At 36.1% G+C, this 12827-nt stretch overlaps 1 protein-coding gene across 2 annotated transcripts in view; it reads right to left on the reverse strand.

The window, feature by feature from the left end:
* Window positions 1-2162: 2162 nt before the first annotated feature.
* Window positions 2163-12827, reverse strand: part of wdr11 (WD repeat domain 11) — a 108218-nt gene continuing 97553 nt past the window's right edge. Inside the window, exons 25-29 of one of the 2 annotated variants that reach the window (XM_079634671.1) lie at window positions 9758-9923; window positions 8038-8135; window positions 6086-6231; window positions 5341-5420; window positions 2163-3900 (exon numbers count right to left, since the gene is read on the reverse strand). In XM_079634671.1, the coding sequence (XP_079490797.1) occupies window positions 3689-3900; window positions 5341-5420; window positions 6086-6231; window positions 8038-8135; window positions 9758-9923 (702 nt within the window). In that variant the 3' untranslated portion in view covers window positions 2163-3688. Of the gene's footprint in view, window positions 3901-5337; window positions 5421-6085; window positions 6232-8037; window positions 8136-9757; window positions 9924-12827 lie in introns of both variants that reach the window. The other variant, XM_079634670.1, reaches the window with a different exon arrangement.

Consider the following 12827-nt stretch of genomic DNA (forward strand, 5'->3'; position numbering starts at 1 on the left):
ATGAGGCGGGCAGCTAGCGAGAGGCGATTTAGCGCTGAAAAAAAATAAAATAAACTTGCATCACAATAAGTTGTGATTGTCAAAACATTTGGTAACTTATTTTTATTAAGTTTACTGACAAACATTGTTACAATGTTTAGCTGCATGGTTACAATTACTGGCAGGTTGATTCAATATCGATTCATTTTGATATTATTTGTTACAGTAGATGCATGTTAAAAAATATCACTAATACTGTAAACATAGAGAGCCCTATACTATTTTTATTAAAGGTTAAAAATAACAACTTATGAAATATAATGCGTTCTTTATTAGAATAACAACTTTATACCGTAATATTTTAATGATATAAGTAAAAATATAACATGTAGCCTAATATAGTGGACATATTTAACCAAACTCTATAGCTAATTTTTCCAGCCTATAAATGGTCATTAAATTGCTTTCCTGATGTAAATGTAACTTGTGACATTCTAGCCTACAAGTTTTATTGACTTACCGCGGTTGAAAAACACTGACTGATCCGAGGATATACATTTCGGTAAGTTCGGGTTTATTTAGCTACTAATAGTAAAGAAGAGTTAGAGATGATCGGTTCACGAGGCGCTACAGAGATCTGTCACGTCACATTTACAAGCGCCAAAACGGTATTTATTGTTTGAATTGCGTAATACAATTGACAGAATCTGAAAGCGGATAATTTATTTTATATTAAAAGTAACCTGCTCTGTCTTGTCTGTCGTTGTCAGTGTCCTGGCCTGTGCACCTGTGAGTGAATGTTGTGTGTGACCATCTAAACATTCCTCCCACTTCATTTTAATTTAGAAACAAAATTGTTACGTAATATTTGCAAAAACATGTGAAATTGGATTATAAAACCCACCATTCTACAAGTTTAGCCCGCGTTATTGTTTTATTGATGTCTTGACCAGCAGGTGTCGTCAGTAGCCTACGCTACGCTTTGAAAACGAATCTCAAGGAATAAGATAAGAATTTTATTTAAAGGAAGAAAACACTATTTACGGAAATATATTCTAAATAATAATAGAGACTGTGGTGGCCTTGAAGTTTTACATTTTACAGATCTCAATAATGTGTTGAAGATAAAATGGATAATCGAATTGATTAAAAATAAAGATAGTATGGAATGTTTTCCCAAATTATATATTTAACTCTTTGGGTGGCATCAATTTTCATATAAAATTTAATTTTTCAGTTGAAAAAATCCCTGTTAAACTGGCAAACTTTCATAAGCAGGCACTGCTGGCTTGGCAATTGATCTATAAACATAACTTTTCTCCGCATCGTTACTTAATATGGAATAACAAAGACATCTTGTACAAAAAAAGTCAATATTCAATAAGACATGGTACGACAATGTAATTATTACAGTTAATCAATTACTGAATGAACAAGGTTTACTTTTAACATATTCAGAATTTCTTAATACATTTTTGATTCCTGTGAGGCCAAACGAATATGCTAATATTTTTGATGCAATCCCTAGGAATGTTGTATCACTATTACGAAATCCTGGATTCTATCCTATAAATGTTGATTGTCAAACAATCTTTTGTAGTGAGTGACACAATATTTATTGGGGATATTAATATACTAATAGATAAATGCAGTAACAAATATATTAGAAATACTTTAAAAACAAATTATTTGCCTTGTTCTACAGGATTTTGGTCTACTAAATATGAAAATATTAATTGGAAAAGAGTATGGTCTATAACAAATAAGTTTTTTGCCATAGGTTTTTCATTGTTATATATATGTTTTCCATAACAGCTAGAGCATTGGGCTACACTTTATTTTAAGGTAACAATTGGTTGTTGATTCAGTTTCTAAAAAAGCACTGTTTCTCTCCCACCATCACTACAGGTAAATGACAGCAGAGAGCTGAGGTGGGCGTATTTGTTGGAGAAGTTTAGCAAAAACTAAGCAGTGTTTGTGAATTTAAAGTCGCAGTATTTTTTTTAATTACTCGTGTCCCAGATTTACTGACATCGCACCAAAGCAAATATAAATTCGCAGTCAGCCATGATTAATTTGTTTTATGAGCCTTTGTCTTCTTCCTTATTAAATATGGCCCATTAATGAAACTTAAATGTAGGTTGTTATTTTAATAAAAAGTGTTTAAAAAAATAGAGACAATCTTGGATGATAGGCTATAGACTGTATTACTTTGCAAATATACATGCAGTAGGCCTATATCCATACAGTGAGCTCAAACACCTGGAACATTACTTACACATGTTGAAATGGGAACGTTTAAAGGATAAAGTCATGAATCATTACTCACAATCATAGTCTACCAAATCAAGGCAGGGCAATCCAACAATCATAATTCAACATTTTTAAATCACAGACACAAAGGTGGCACAAAAATGAAGGGTTTGTAGTCACATCTCATTTCAACAGGACAATAATATCCAAATATAGCAACTCTCTGGAGATCTGAAGCCATGTGGAAACATCATACAAACACTTAAACTGTATACAGTACATCACACACACAACAGCATGAACAAGTGCAATCCAACAACATAATTAAGTTATTAGAGCCAAAAATGGGGCAAATTCACTATTTTACAAAATTAACCAATATACAACATTACTGAAGGAACAGCACTCATCTGAATTATATCACACGGATGAATTATGAATTTGTTTTTCATTTTTGATTTAAATCTGAACCATTTAACTATCAAATAACCACATAATAACCATTTACGTAACAGAGTGATGCTCATGAAACCTTTAAAGAACGAACACACACACACTTTGACAGTGATTTACACAGATTGAAATCCTGGATTACAGCACTGATTTAGATTTATTATGTTTAATAATTACACTGTCAAGAAAAACAAAAAAGTGTAAAATGATATCTTGAGGGGTACGGCAGCTCGTCCCTGGACCAGAACCTCTCCAAGGGACTTGATCTCTGACGCTTATTTACCCCTGAAAGCTGCGTTTCAGTGCCTTAGCGTAGTAATATATAAAACACATATTTGAAAGGGTTAATAAGCGACAGAGATCAAGTCCCTTAAAGAGGTTTTGCTCCAGTGAAAAGCTGCTGTACCCCTAAATATACATTTTATTGAAATACAATAAACCTAAGACTTGAATTCCTATAGTTATCTCAACCGTCACAGCCATGTCTATTATTTAATATAACAATAAATAATCTTTTGAAAAATATAATAGCTTAGTGCTTTTCTTTGGATTTTGATGTGAAACTGAACATGTTTCATGAGATTCATCTAGTTCTTTTCTATATTCTGTCTTTAAATGGTTTCTAAATCTGAAATTATAAGCATATTTAGTGTCCAACACAATAATCCGTGCTTAAAATGTGTTTTTATTAATTATCGGCATTATTATTATTATTTTGGTTTGTTTTAAATCACCATGAAAATATATATTTTGGTCAATAAAATAAGCGCAATAACAGGTTTGGAACACATTACAGCGGGATAACGTGTGTTAAGGGAATGTTTTCGGATATCACACACCTCACAACCAGCGCAGAGGCTTAAACACAACTATGAAACCGTTTGGAACTACATGAAAAGATGCGTGTTTGTGTTTGTTGACTACTTGCATGCTTATGGGTGTTATAAGGACGAGATTTGAAGATACTGCATCTTGATTTTTATGTTTTTCATCACATATTCTCTCAGTCTATGTTGAGAAGAGGTTTGTCGTCCTCCTCCTTCTCCTCTTCACTGGGACTGGGCTCTGGTCCCACACCCTCAGTTTGGGAAAGCTCATCCAGCAACTCCTTCCCTCTCTCTCCAGCCCGGGACGCCCAGAGCACAGCGCCCTGCTTCAGCCCGATGGAGCGAAGCAGCTTAGCGTAGTCCACAAACGCAGCACCTATCAGCTTATGTGGAGATGCTGTGGTTAAGGAAGACTGGGAATCAGAAAGTAATACAAGTAAACAAGTTACCGTTATCTCGATACTACTTACAACCTACCGTGACCCTTAAAAGCATTAAGAGGATGCCAAGACACTTAAGCAAAGTGTGTCTTGTAAGCCAGTAGTCCATTTTCCAGTGTTTTGAATTTCAAAAAACATATTTAAAGGTGAAGTATGTCATTTTATTTAATAGATTATCTTAACCCAGTTTATTGTTTGTCAACTACTAAATGCCATTCATGGGTTTATCACCCCCAAAAGTGTAAACATTCAGCTTCCCAGACATCAGCTAAACATTGAAAATGCTTCTCTCATATCCGTCAATCTCTTTCCAGCTTAACCAATAGCGTGTGTTTGGGGGCGTGGCTACTGTAGCAGGCGGAGCTTGAGACTGTTGGGACCATGACTGACACATTACATGGGGAAAGACATTCAGCTTCAGTTACAAAAGTGGAAGCCAAAACTGTATTTATTTAGACCCTCAAAGATTAAACTTTCCCTTTAATGCTGCGTTCACACCAAACGCGAATAGAGCGTTGAAATTTTTTAACTTAGGCGTCAATTCGCACCGCGTTAACCAATCCGGAGCCTGCTTGCTGCTGTCACGTGGTGAAGTGACGTGATAAACGGGGGCAGGCCCGCTTTTTAGTTTGTAATGTCATTTTAAATGTTTGGCCTCAATAACTTATTTTGTAATATGACTAAATGCCCGCGTGAAAGAAGGAATGACATTGTTCAGCTGTATGTTAACTATGAATGTGACACTGAACACTTGCAGTCACACTACATTTCTGAACGAGATGAAGAAAAACTCACATAATTAAAGAAGTCGTTTGACCTACGTTATAACGAGTCATTAATGTATTTTAACTTATATGTTTCATATAATAGAGCCGAAGCTATAGATTGTGAATTTAAACATTTCTGGTTTACCAGCGGCAGACGTCAGGAGGACTAGCCGAGGTAAGGCTGTTCAGGCGGGTTACATGAGCGCTGAGCGCCCGCTGATCGCCTGGATCTCACAACTCCGAAACGTCAGATCAAATTTTTAAATAGTTTTTAATTTGAAGACGCGTTTGTTGTGAATGCAGCATACGAGTTATCTACTTTAAATGAGACAGTTGAAGAGAAAGACTAAAAAGACTGGCAGAGTTTAAGAGGTTAATCTACTAAAATTGTGTCAACATTTAGGAGAACAGTACATATAGCCTCAAAGCTAACAGACATGACCTAACATTATTACATGGGGTCTTTATTATTTTACTTAAAAAATAAAATAAAATAAAAAGTGTATACAATACTAATAATAATAATGGGGGGGAAAAAATCATGCAACATTAGTTTTAAATTCAGTAGATCCCTGCTGCATTCTGCTGTTTGTAAAACTGGAAGATGCTTCAGAAGGATATTAACGTCGTCATTTGTCTCCATCACACCATATTTCAAGCAGGCTTCGAGAAACAGTGCAGCGCGGTCAAAATATCTCATGCTGTCAGGAAATGGAAAGATATATTAGAGAAATATCTGAGCATTGTGTCATTCATCATGCACATTCAAATGTAATGGCGTTTAGGAAAGGATGTGTCAATCAATATTGTGTGTTTGGAGAAAATGCATCATTGTGAGTGACAAAATCTCACTTAAAAATTCATTATGCGATTTGTTCATACAATCATTTACCCCTCATGTCATTCCAAAACTATTTGCAATGGCAAAAGTTAATGGGAAATTATAATGCTGCTCCTCACCCCCCCAAAAAAGCACCATAATGTTGTAGTATAATCCACTACACTATATATATGTGAGTAAAGAGCAAATCAAAATGTTGCTATTCACTGATAATCTTCCTCTCTGCTGTAGTTCTGAAATCTCATTCACATTTCTGCATATTCAAAACTTGGCATATGCTGTGTCAAGTTTGATGTAATCGATGCCATACAAACATTCGAAACATTTACTTTTGTGTTACAAGAAAAAAAAAAAAATACGGTTATGGAACAACATGATAATTTTGTTCATGTATGTATATATTTATTTATTTCATATTATTCCTTTGGGAGTAAACTAAACTAAACAAATGATCATGGATGAATGGGCAACATGCTGCACTGAATGAGGATAAACAATACATCTGTCAGGAAAAGCAATGCCCACCTGTGGAGCATCTCGCCCACTCTTTGAAAGCATCCTAATGAGAGCAGGACCAGGATGGCCTTTGACTTCAGATTAACCTGAGGAGAACACAGATGCTCTGCCCAGCGCTTCAGCACATCTGACCCTTCTGCTGGGGTCAGACGCACCTGAGAGAGAGAGGGGGGGGGGGGGGGGGGGAAGAGAGAGGGGGGGGAGAGATAGAGAGAGGGGGGAGGGAGAGAGAGAGAGAGAGCGCGAGAGAGAGAGGGGGGGGGGAGAGAGAGAGGGGGGGGGAGAGCGAGAGAGACACAGAGAGAGAGAGAGAGAGAGAGAGAGAGAGAGAGAGAGAGAGAGAGAGAGAGAGAGAGAGAGAGAGAGAGAGAGAGAGAGAGAGAGAGAGAGAGAGAGAGAGAGAGAGAGAGAGAGAGAGAGAGTCAACAACAAACTGCAACCTAATTGTCTTGCTTCCACATTATTTTCCAGTGTCAGGAGGAAGGCTTTTTATTAGTCCATCAGGAAACAAAGTTATGTTTATATAAGAGAGCCGGTGGATATAATGAGTCCTACTGAAGAAAAACTAGTTTGTTACATCAAACCTCTGAAAGATATTCAAGAAATTTGTTTTGAAGCTGTTATTACCAAGTAAACAAGTTATTTCCCACGTCTAGTACTGTGGCACCCTCAGTTTGAGAGTTATCTGTTTGCTGAATAATTTTTTTTTTTTTTTAAGTTGGTTGGTTATCTATGTGGGTAGTTATTGGCCAGAACAAGCTGCAAAGGCTTTTTGTCAACAGTCAAAAGTCTGGTTATTATAGCTCTATATAATGCAGTGGCTCGCAAACCTTTTCTGCCGGGCCCTTTTGTAGAGAAACATGTTTAAGCCCCCCCACCTGCACCCACATAAAGACACTCAGACATGACCTTACTTGCCAAATCTGATAGCATTTACATAAACACAGTAATTTTACAGCACTACAGCGTTCCGCTTCTGCCAGAAGAGAATATCTCTCTTAATCACCCACCGGTTTACTGGTGAAGCTGAGGGCCAAATCACATTTGTCTTGTCATATTTTCTCGTCTTCAGTGGATGTTGCAAATTAGGAGTGTAACAATATATCGTGTCACAAATATATCGCAATACAACAATATAGTGGCCTACATTATTTTAAATATATCTAGTCAGTGACAGAGTGCAAACATATCCGTGCAAAATAATTCTGTGTTTTCAGCTTCAGAATCATGAATGTTCATTCTGGTGTCTCTATTGTCCTGTGCTTTGGGTTTCCAGCACCAAGTCCAAACCTATTCATTTACACACACAATAACACAATAATTAGCTTATTTTGTTGTAAATAAAAAAGCCTGATAATATGCTAATTACCTATAACTATTGTGGTATTCCATCCATTTTTCTCACTGACATGCCGCCAACTCGTAAAGATCGGGGCGTAAAGAAAATCCCAAGCTTCCCACTCATATTTACGACTTTTTGGTGGTGTTCATGTGCGTTCAACTTGTGAATATGATCTTTTCGACATGACTTGAACGCACCATTATTCCACAACAACAACCGCTACATCTGATAACAGACTGCGATCATCTTGAGGAAATAAAATGTCAAAATAATATTTTGTGTACAATTATTTACTTATGTGGCAAGTAGCCGCATAATAAGAAGGATCATTTGGCAGTGGGGTCTTGTATTACCCAGAAGAGGTTTATTTTGCATAATGTTCTGACTGTAAAATATCCCATAGCCTTCCTCCGGACCCTTTTAATAACTCGGATGTGCCACCCAGTTTGGGACCTGATATAATGTATAGCTATATATATATATATATATATATATATAAGTACTGCTGATTCAAAATATGTTTTTGGGGGGGAAGTGAACTAATCAATTCTAGTAGTCACTGTATATATCCTGAACAGTTGATATATCAGCCGCTCTAGATTGTGTCTGCTTGAGGTACCTTGGCCAGCCATGCGGCGCGGTTCCACTCTCCATATGTCTGCAGATAACGACAAGCATCCGCCGCTTTGTCAATCAGGCAGAGCAACTGCACACCCTCTGAGAGTCAATACAGTGAGAGAATAACACACAGTCAGAACAGAAGCATTGGATGTGGAATAGGGCTGATGTGCTTTTGACATGTCTCTATGAGTTAATAAGCTCATACTAATACCCATTAACACACACCCCCTGAATAGCAGCACAGCAACAAACCGTCCATTTTACGTGATGATGGTTGAAATCATGCAGACACAATCTCAATGTGAAACAGTTAGTGGGTAAATCTTACAAAATCTGTTAATAATTGATACATTTTATTAATTATAAAAGTTAATAAAATTAAAGTATTAAAGTAATGATAATACTATGAGAGTCATCAATGGAAATGTTAAATTGAAAAATGTTACAAAATAATAAACAAACAAGCAAGCAAACAAATAAAACTCCAGACATATTACAATGTCCATATATATATATACACACACACATACAGGTGAAACTCGAAAAATGTGAATATCGTGCAAAAGTTAATTTCAGTAATTCAACTTAAAAGGTGAAACTAATATTATATAGACTCATTACATGCAAAGTGAGATATTTCAAACCTTTATTTGTTATAATTTTGATGATTATGTTTTACAACTTATGAAAACCCCAAATTCAAAATGAGAATATTGTGAAATGGTTTTCATAAGCTGTAAGCCAAAATCATCAAAATTAACAAATAAAGGCTTGAAATATCTCACCTTGCATGTAATGAGTCTATATAATATATTAGTTTCACCTTTTAAGTTGAATTACTGAAATAAATTGAATAACTTTAACTTTAATAAACTTTTGCATAAACTTTTCGAGTTTCACCTGTATGTATGCATCTATGTATATATATATATATATACTATATGTAAGGTATAATGTAGAGCGAGGCGGTTGTTATAGCGAATACAACCCAGACAGGCTGATTAGGACCCCGACGCGAAGCGGAGGTTGTATTCGCTATAACAACCGCCTCGCTCTACATTATCCCGCTTATTACATGGCTACTTACCAAATAAATCAATAATTTGACACAAAATATTGATTTAAAAAAAAGAATTTATTGATTTAAAAACTATTGTATTGCTTCCGCTAAAGAACACCGTGTCCATGGCAACGCTCTGTTTTTCATGGCAACAGTGTGTTATCCTATAGCAGCGGTTGTTATCAAGAAATAACATAACGCATTCTACATTAGAATTCAACCAAGCCATGTAATAAATATATATAATGTATCACAATGCAAATATTTTTTAGTAATTCATGCAAAATTTGCAATATATAATTTATTAATGTTCTTTATGAATAAAAAGATCTATTTATCTTCTTTTTTTTGGTTTGAAATAAGAGCTGGATAGCATGTTTTGACTATGTGCTCTGTATCTTTTATCGATAAGGCAATCCCAAAATACAATACAATAATGTATATTGGTCTGTTCCTCACATAAAGCTGTTGTATGGCTTGTATCCTATATATAGGGAATAAGTAGTACAAACTGCTCTTATCATACTTTTTTGTTCTTTTTGGAGTTTATAGCAATAATAAATGCCTGTATTCATTGTATGGAAAAGAGCATTGAAAAACTCCTTCAGTGCTCTATAGAAGAAAGATAATCACACAGTTCACACAAGTAACACCCTACCTGCCAGCTTGCCATTGGCGATCATGTTTGTGGCCACCAGTTTAATAGTGCTCTGAGACGGGCCGGATGAGGTGATGGTGGTCACCAGACAGGCTTTGAGAGAGTCACAGTAGTAACTGGAGTTATCTGCACTGGTCTCCAAAAGCAACTGCACCGCACGGTCCGTCTGATGAACAAAGAGAAGATAATATTATTAGTCAACTGATATGTTTTACATTTAAAGTCCCCATGTAGTCAATCATTGTATCCTTTAAAACTCTTCTTTGATCACCAAAATTACATATTTTAAGCATTTTTTCTTTAAAAATGGCCTAAAATAGCTTGAATGTAACTACACCCTTGCCTTATTTAGTATGCGCACTTCTATGAATATGCAAATGAGCCCCGCCTCCACTCACTCACTCAGCTCAGAGATCCACTGGTTGACGATCACACGTTAATCTGATTGGTTACAAGGTAGTTTGTGACGTCAGAAACACCAGCGATTTCAAACCGTGTTTTTTTTTTTTTTTTGCATTTAATCAAACGTCCTTTTATTAAAGCATATCATTTAACGTACAATACACTTGTACATTTTGAGATTTTTTTCTTCTTTTTTTTATAATGAAATAAAAAATTAAATAAAAAATAATATAATTTAGTTAAAAATAAAAATAAAATAAAAGATAGGAAAAAAATAAAGTAATATATATATATTATATAATATATACACATACATAAATGAATACATAATAATACAAAAAAAATTAAAAAAAATCTAGTAAACAGTCAACTTAAAGTAGTACAACATCAAAACAAAACAATTAAACGCAATACAAAAACGATGGCAAGAACACCATCAGGCTGACCACGATCCCCCACACTGTCCCAACCCCCTATCTGCCCGTCTAACCCCATCCCATGTATCTCACCCCACCCACCCTACCTCATAAAGACCTTCCCTCTAAACCATTACAAATGTCATATATCGTGTGCTAGGGTGCGGACTGTTGTACTGGATTTGTAGTTTTTAAGTATGATATGAAGGGTTTCCATGTTTTACTGAATAAGTTGAGCCTGTCTCTCAGCGTATAACTTATCCTTTCTAAATGGAGTGTGTTAGTTAAATCCTCTAACCACATCTTAGAGGTAGGTACGGTTTTGCTCTTCCATAGGATGAGGATTAATCTCTTTGCTATTATGAAACAATAAGAGAGAAAACGCTGTTGTGACACACTCAGTTTCCTGAAGGTCTCCGATATTCCAAGAATAATGAACATGGGCTCAGGTTTTATTGAAGTATTTATGACCTCAGATATAATGTTGCATATATCAATCCAGAACAATTGAATCCTTGGGCATAGGGCAAAACTATGGAGAAGTGATGCTACGGAAGAGTGGCACTTATCACACATAGGAGACACCTCTGGGTATATATTATGTAGTTTCTCCTTTGAGTAATGAAGCCTATGTATAATTGTAAATTGGACAAGGCAATGTCTTGCGTTATCTGAACAATTATTTATATTTTCGAGACTTTCTTCCCATAAATCGTCTGGAATAGATTCACCAAGTTCCTCTTCCCATTTACGCTTATAATTTTCAGTCGATGGGGAACTTATTAATAAGAGATTGTTGTAGATGCGGGATATCAGTTTACTTTCGTTAGGAGACAATTTCAGACAGTCATCTATTTTAGATTGTGATTCAGTCTCAAATTCTCTTGAGTATTTCCGAACGTAGTCCCTAACTTGTAGGTAACGAAAAAAATTATTATTCCCCAGCTCATACTTCCTCTGTAGTTGTGTGAATGAAGCAAAGACGCCTCCCACGTATAAGTCACCAACACATTGGACACCCTTCTCACTCCATGTAGAAAAGGCTCCATCCAGACTGGAGGGGGCAAATGTGGGATTTCGAGTGATGGGTAACAGAAGAGAGATTGGTTTAAGATTGAAGGTGGTCTTGATTTGTTTCCAGATGCAGATCATGCTATGTATGATGGGATTGCTATTATACAGGGACTTATTAACCGCGGCCGGGGCTAGAAGGACCACGGCCATAGAATACGGGTGGCAGTCCTCCCGCTCCAGCATTAGCCAATCAGACATTGGTATTGATGTGTCCAACCAAAAGGTAAACATCTTAATCGCGGAGGCCCAGTAATATAGCAAAAAGTCTGGGAGTGCTAATCCCCCATTTGGCTTTGGCCTACAAAGATGTTTTTTACTTATTCTGTGAACCTTGTGTCCCCACAGAAACGGAACTATTAGAGAATCTAGGTCTTTAAAAATTTATTTTTTTAGAAATATTGGAATGTTTTGCAATAGGTATAACAATTGCGGGAGGAAAATCATCTTTATAGCATTAATTCTCCCAATTAAAGAGATTGGAAGCGTGTCCCAGAATGATATTCTAGTCTGTAAACGCTTTATTAGAGGGGGAAAGTTTGCCTGGAATAGAGAAGAGTACTGCTTTGTCACTTCTATCCCCAAATAGGTAAATTTCTCTGGAGAGACTGCAAATGGAAAGTGATCTAGGTGTGTTAAGTCACTCATATGGACCGGCATTAAAACACTTTTAGTCCAATTGATCCGATAACCCGAAAATGTCCCAAAAATGTTGATTTTGTCAAGAAGATTTGGGATGGTAATTTGAGGCCACGTTATATATAAAAGGATGTCATCTGCGTATAATGATATCTTATTATTTGTGTCTTTGGTCAAGTATCCATAAATCTGTGGTTCCATTCTAATACATTGGGCTAGAGGTTCGATAGCCAGTGCAAAAATTAAACGGGATAGTGGACATCCCTGTCTTGTCCCTCTATGTAAGCTAAACGGGGAGGATATTGTCCGATTTGTTAAGATTTGAGCCGTGGGATTCTTTTAAATTAGTTTAATTAGTGACAGGAACTTATTTCCGAAATTAAACCTATTAAGAACTTCAAATAAATAACACCACTCAATCTGGTCAAATGCCTTCTCGGCGTCAAGTGCGAGTATGACAAGATCAGTAGGTGGACCTCTCTTTGTATATATAATATTAAAAAGACGTCTAAGATTGAAATTAGCACTCCTATTTGGTATGA

The sequence above is a fragment of the Phoxinus phoxinus genome (genome assembly GCF_949152265.1).
Source record: "Phoxinus phoxinus genome assembly, chromosome: 14".
Classification (NCBI taxonomy): domain Eukaryota; kingdom Metazoa; phylum Chordata; class Actinopteri; order Cypriniformes; family Leuciscidae; genus Phoxinus; species Phoxinus phoxinus.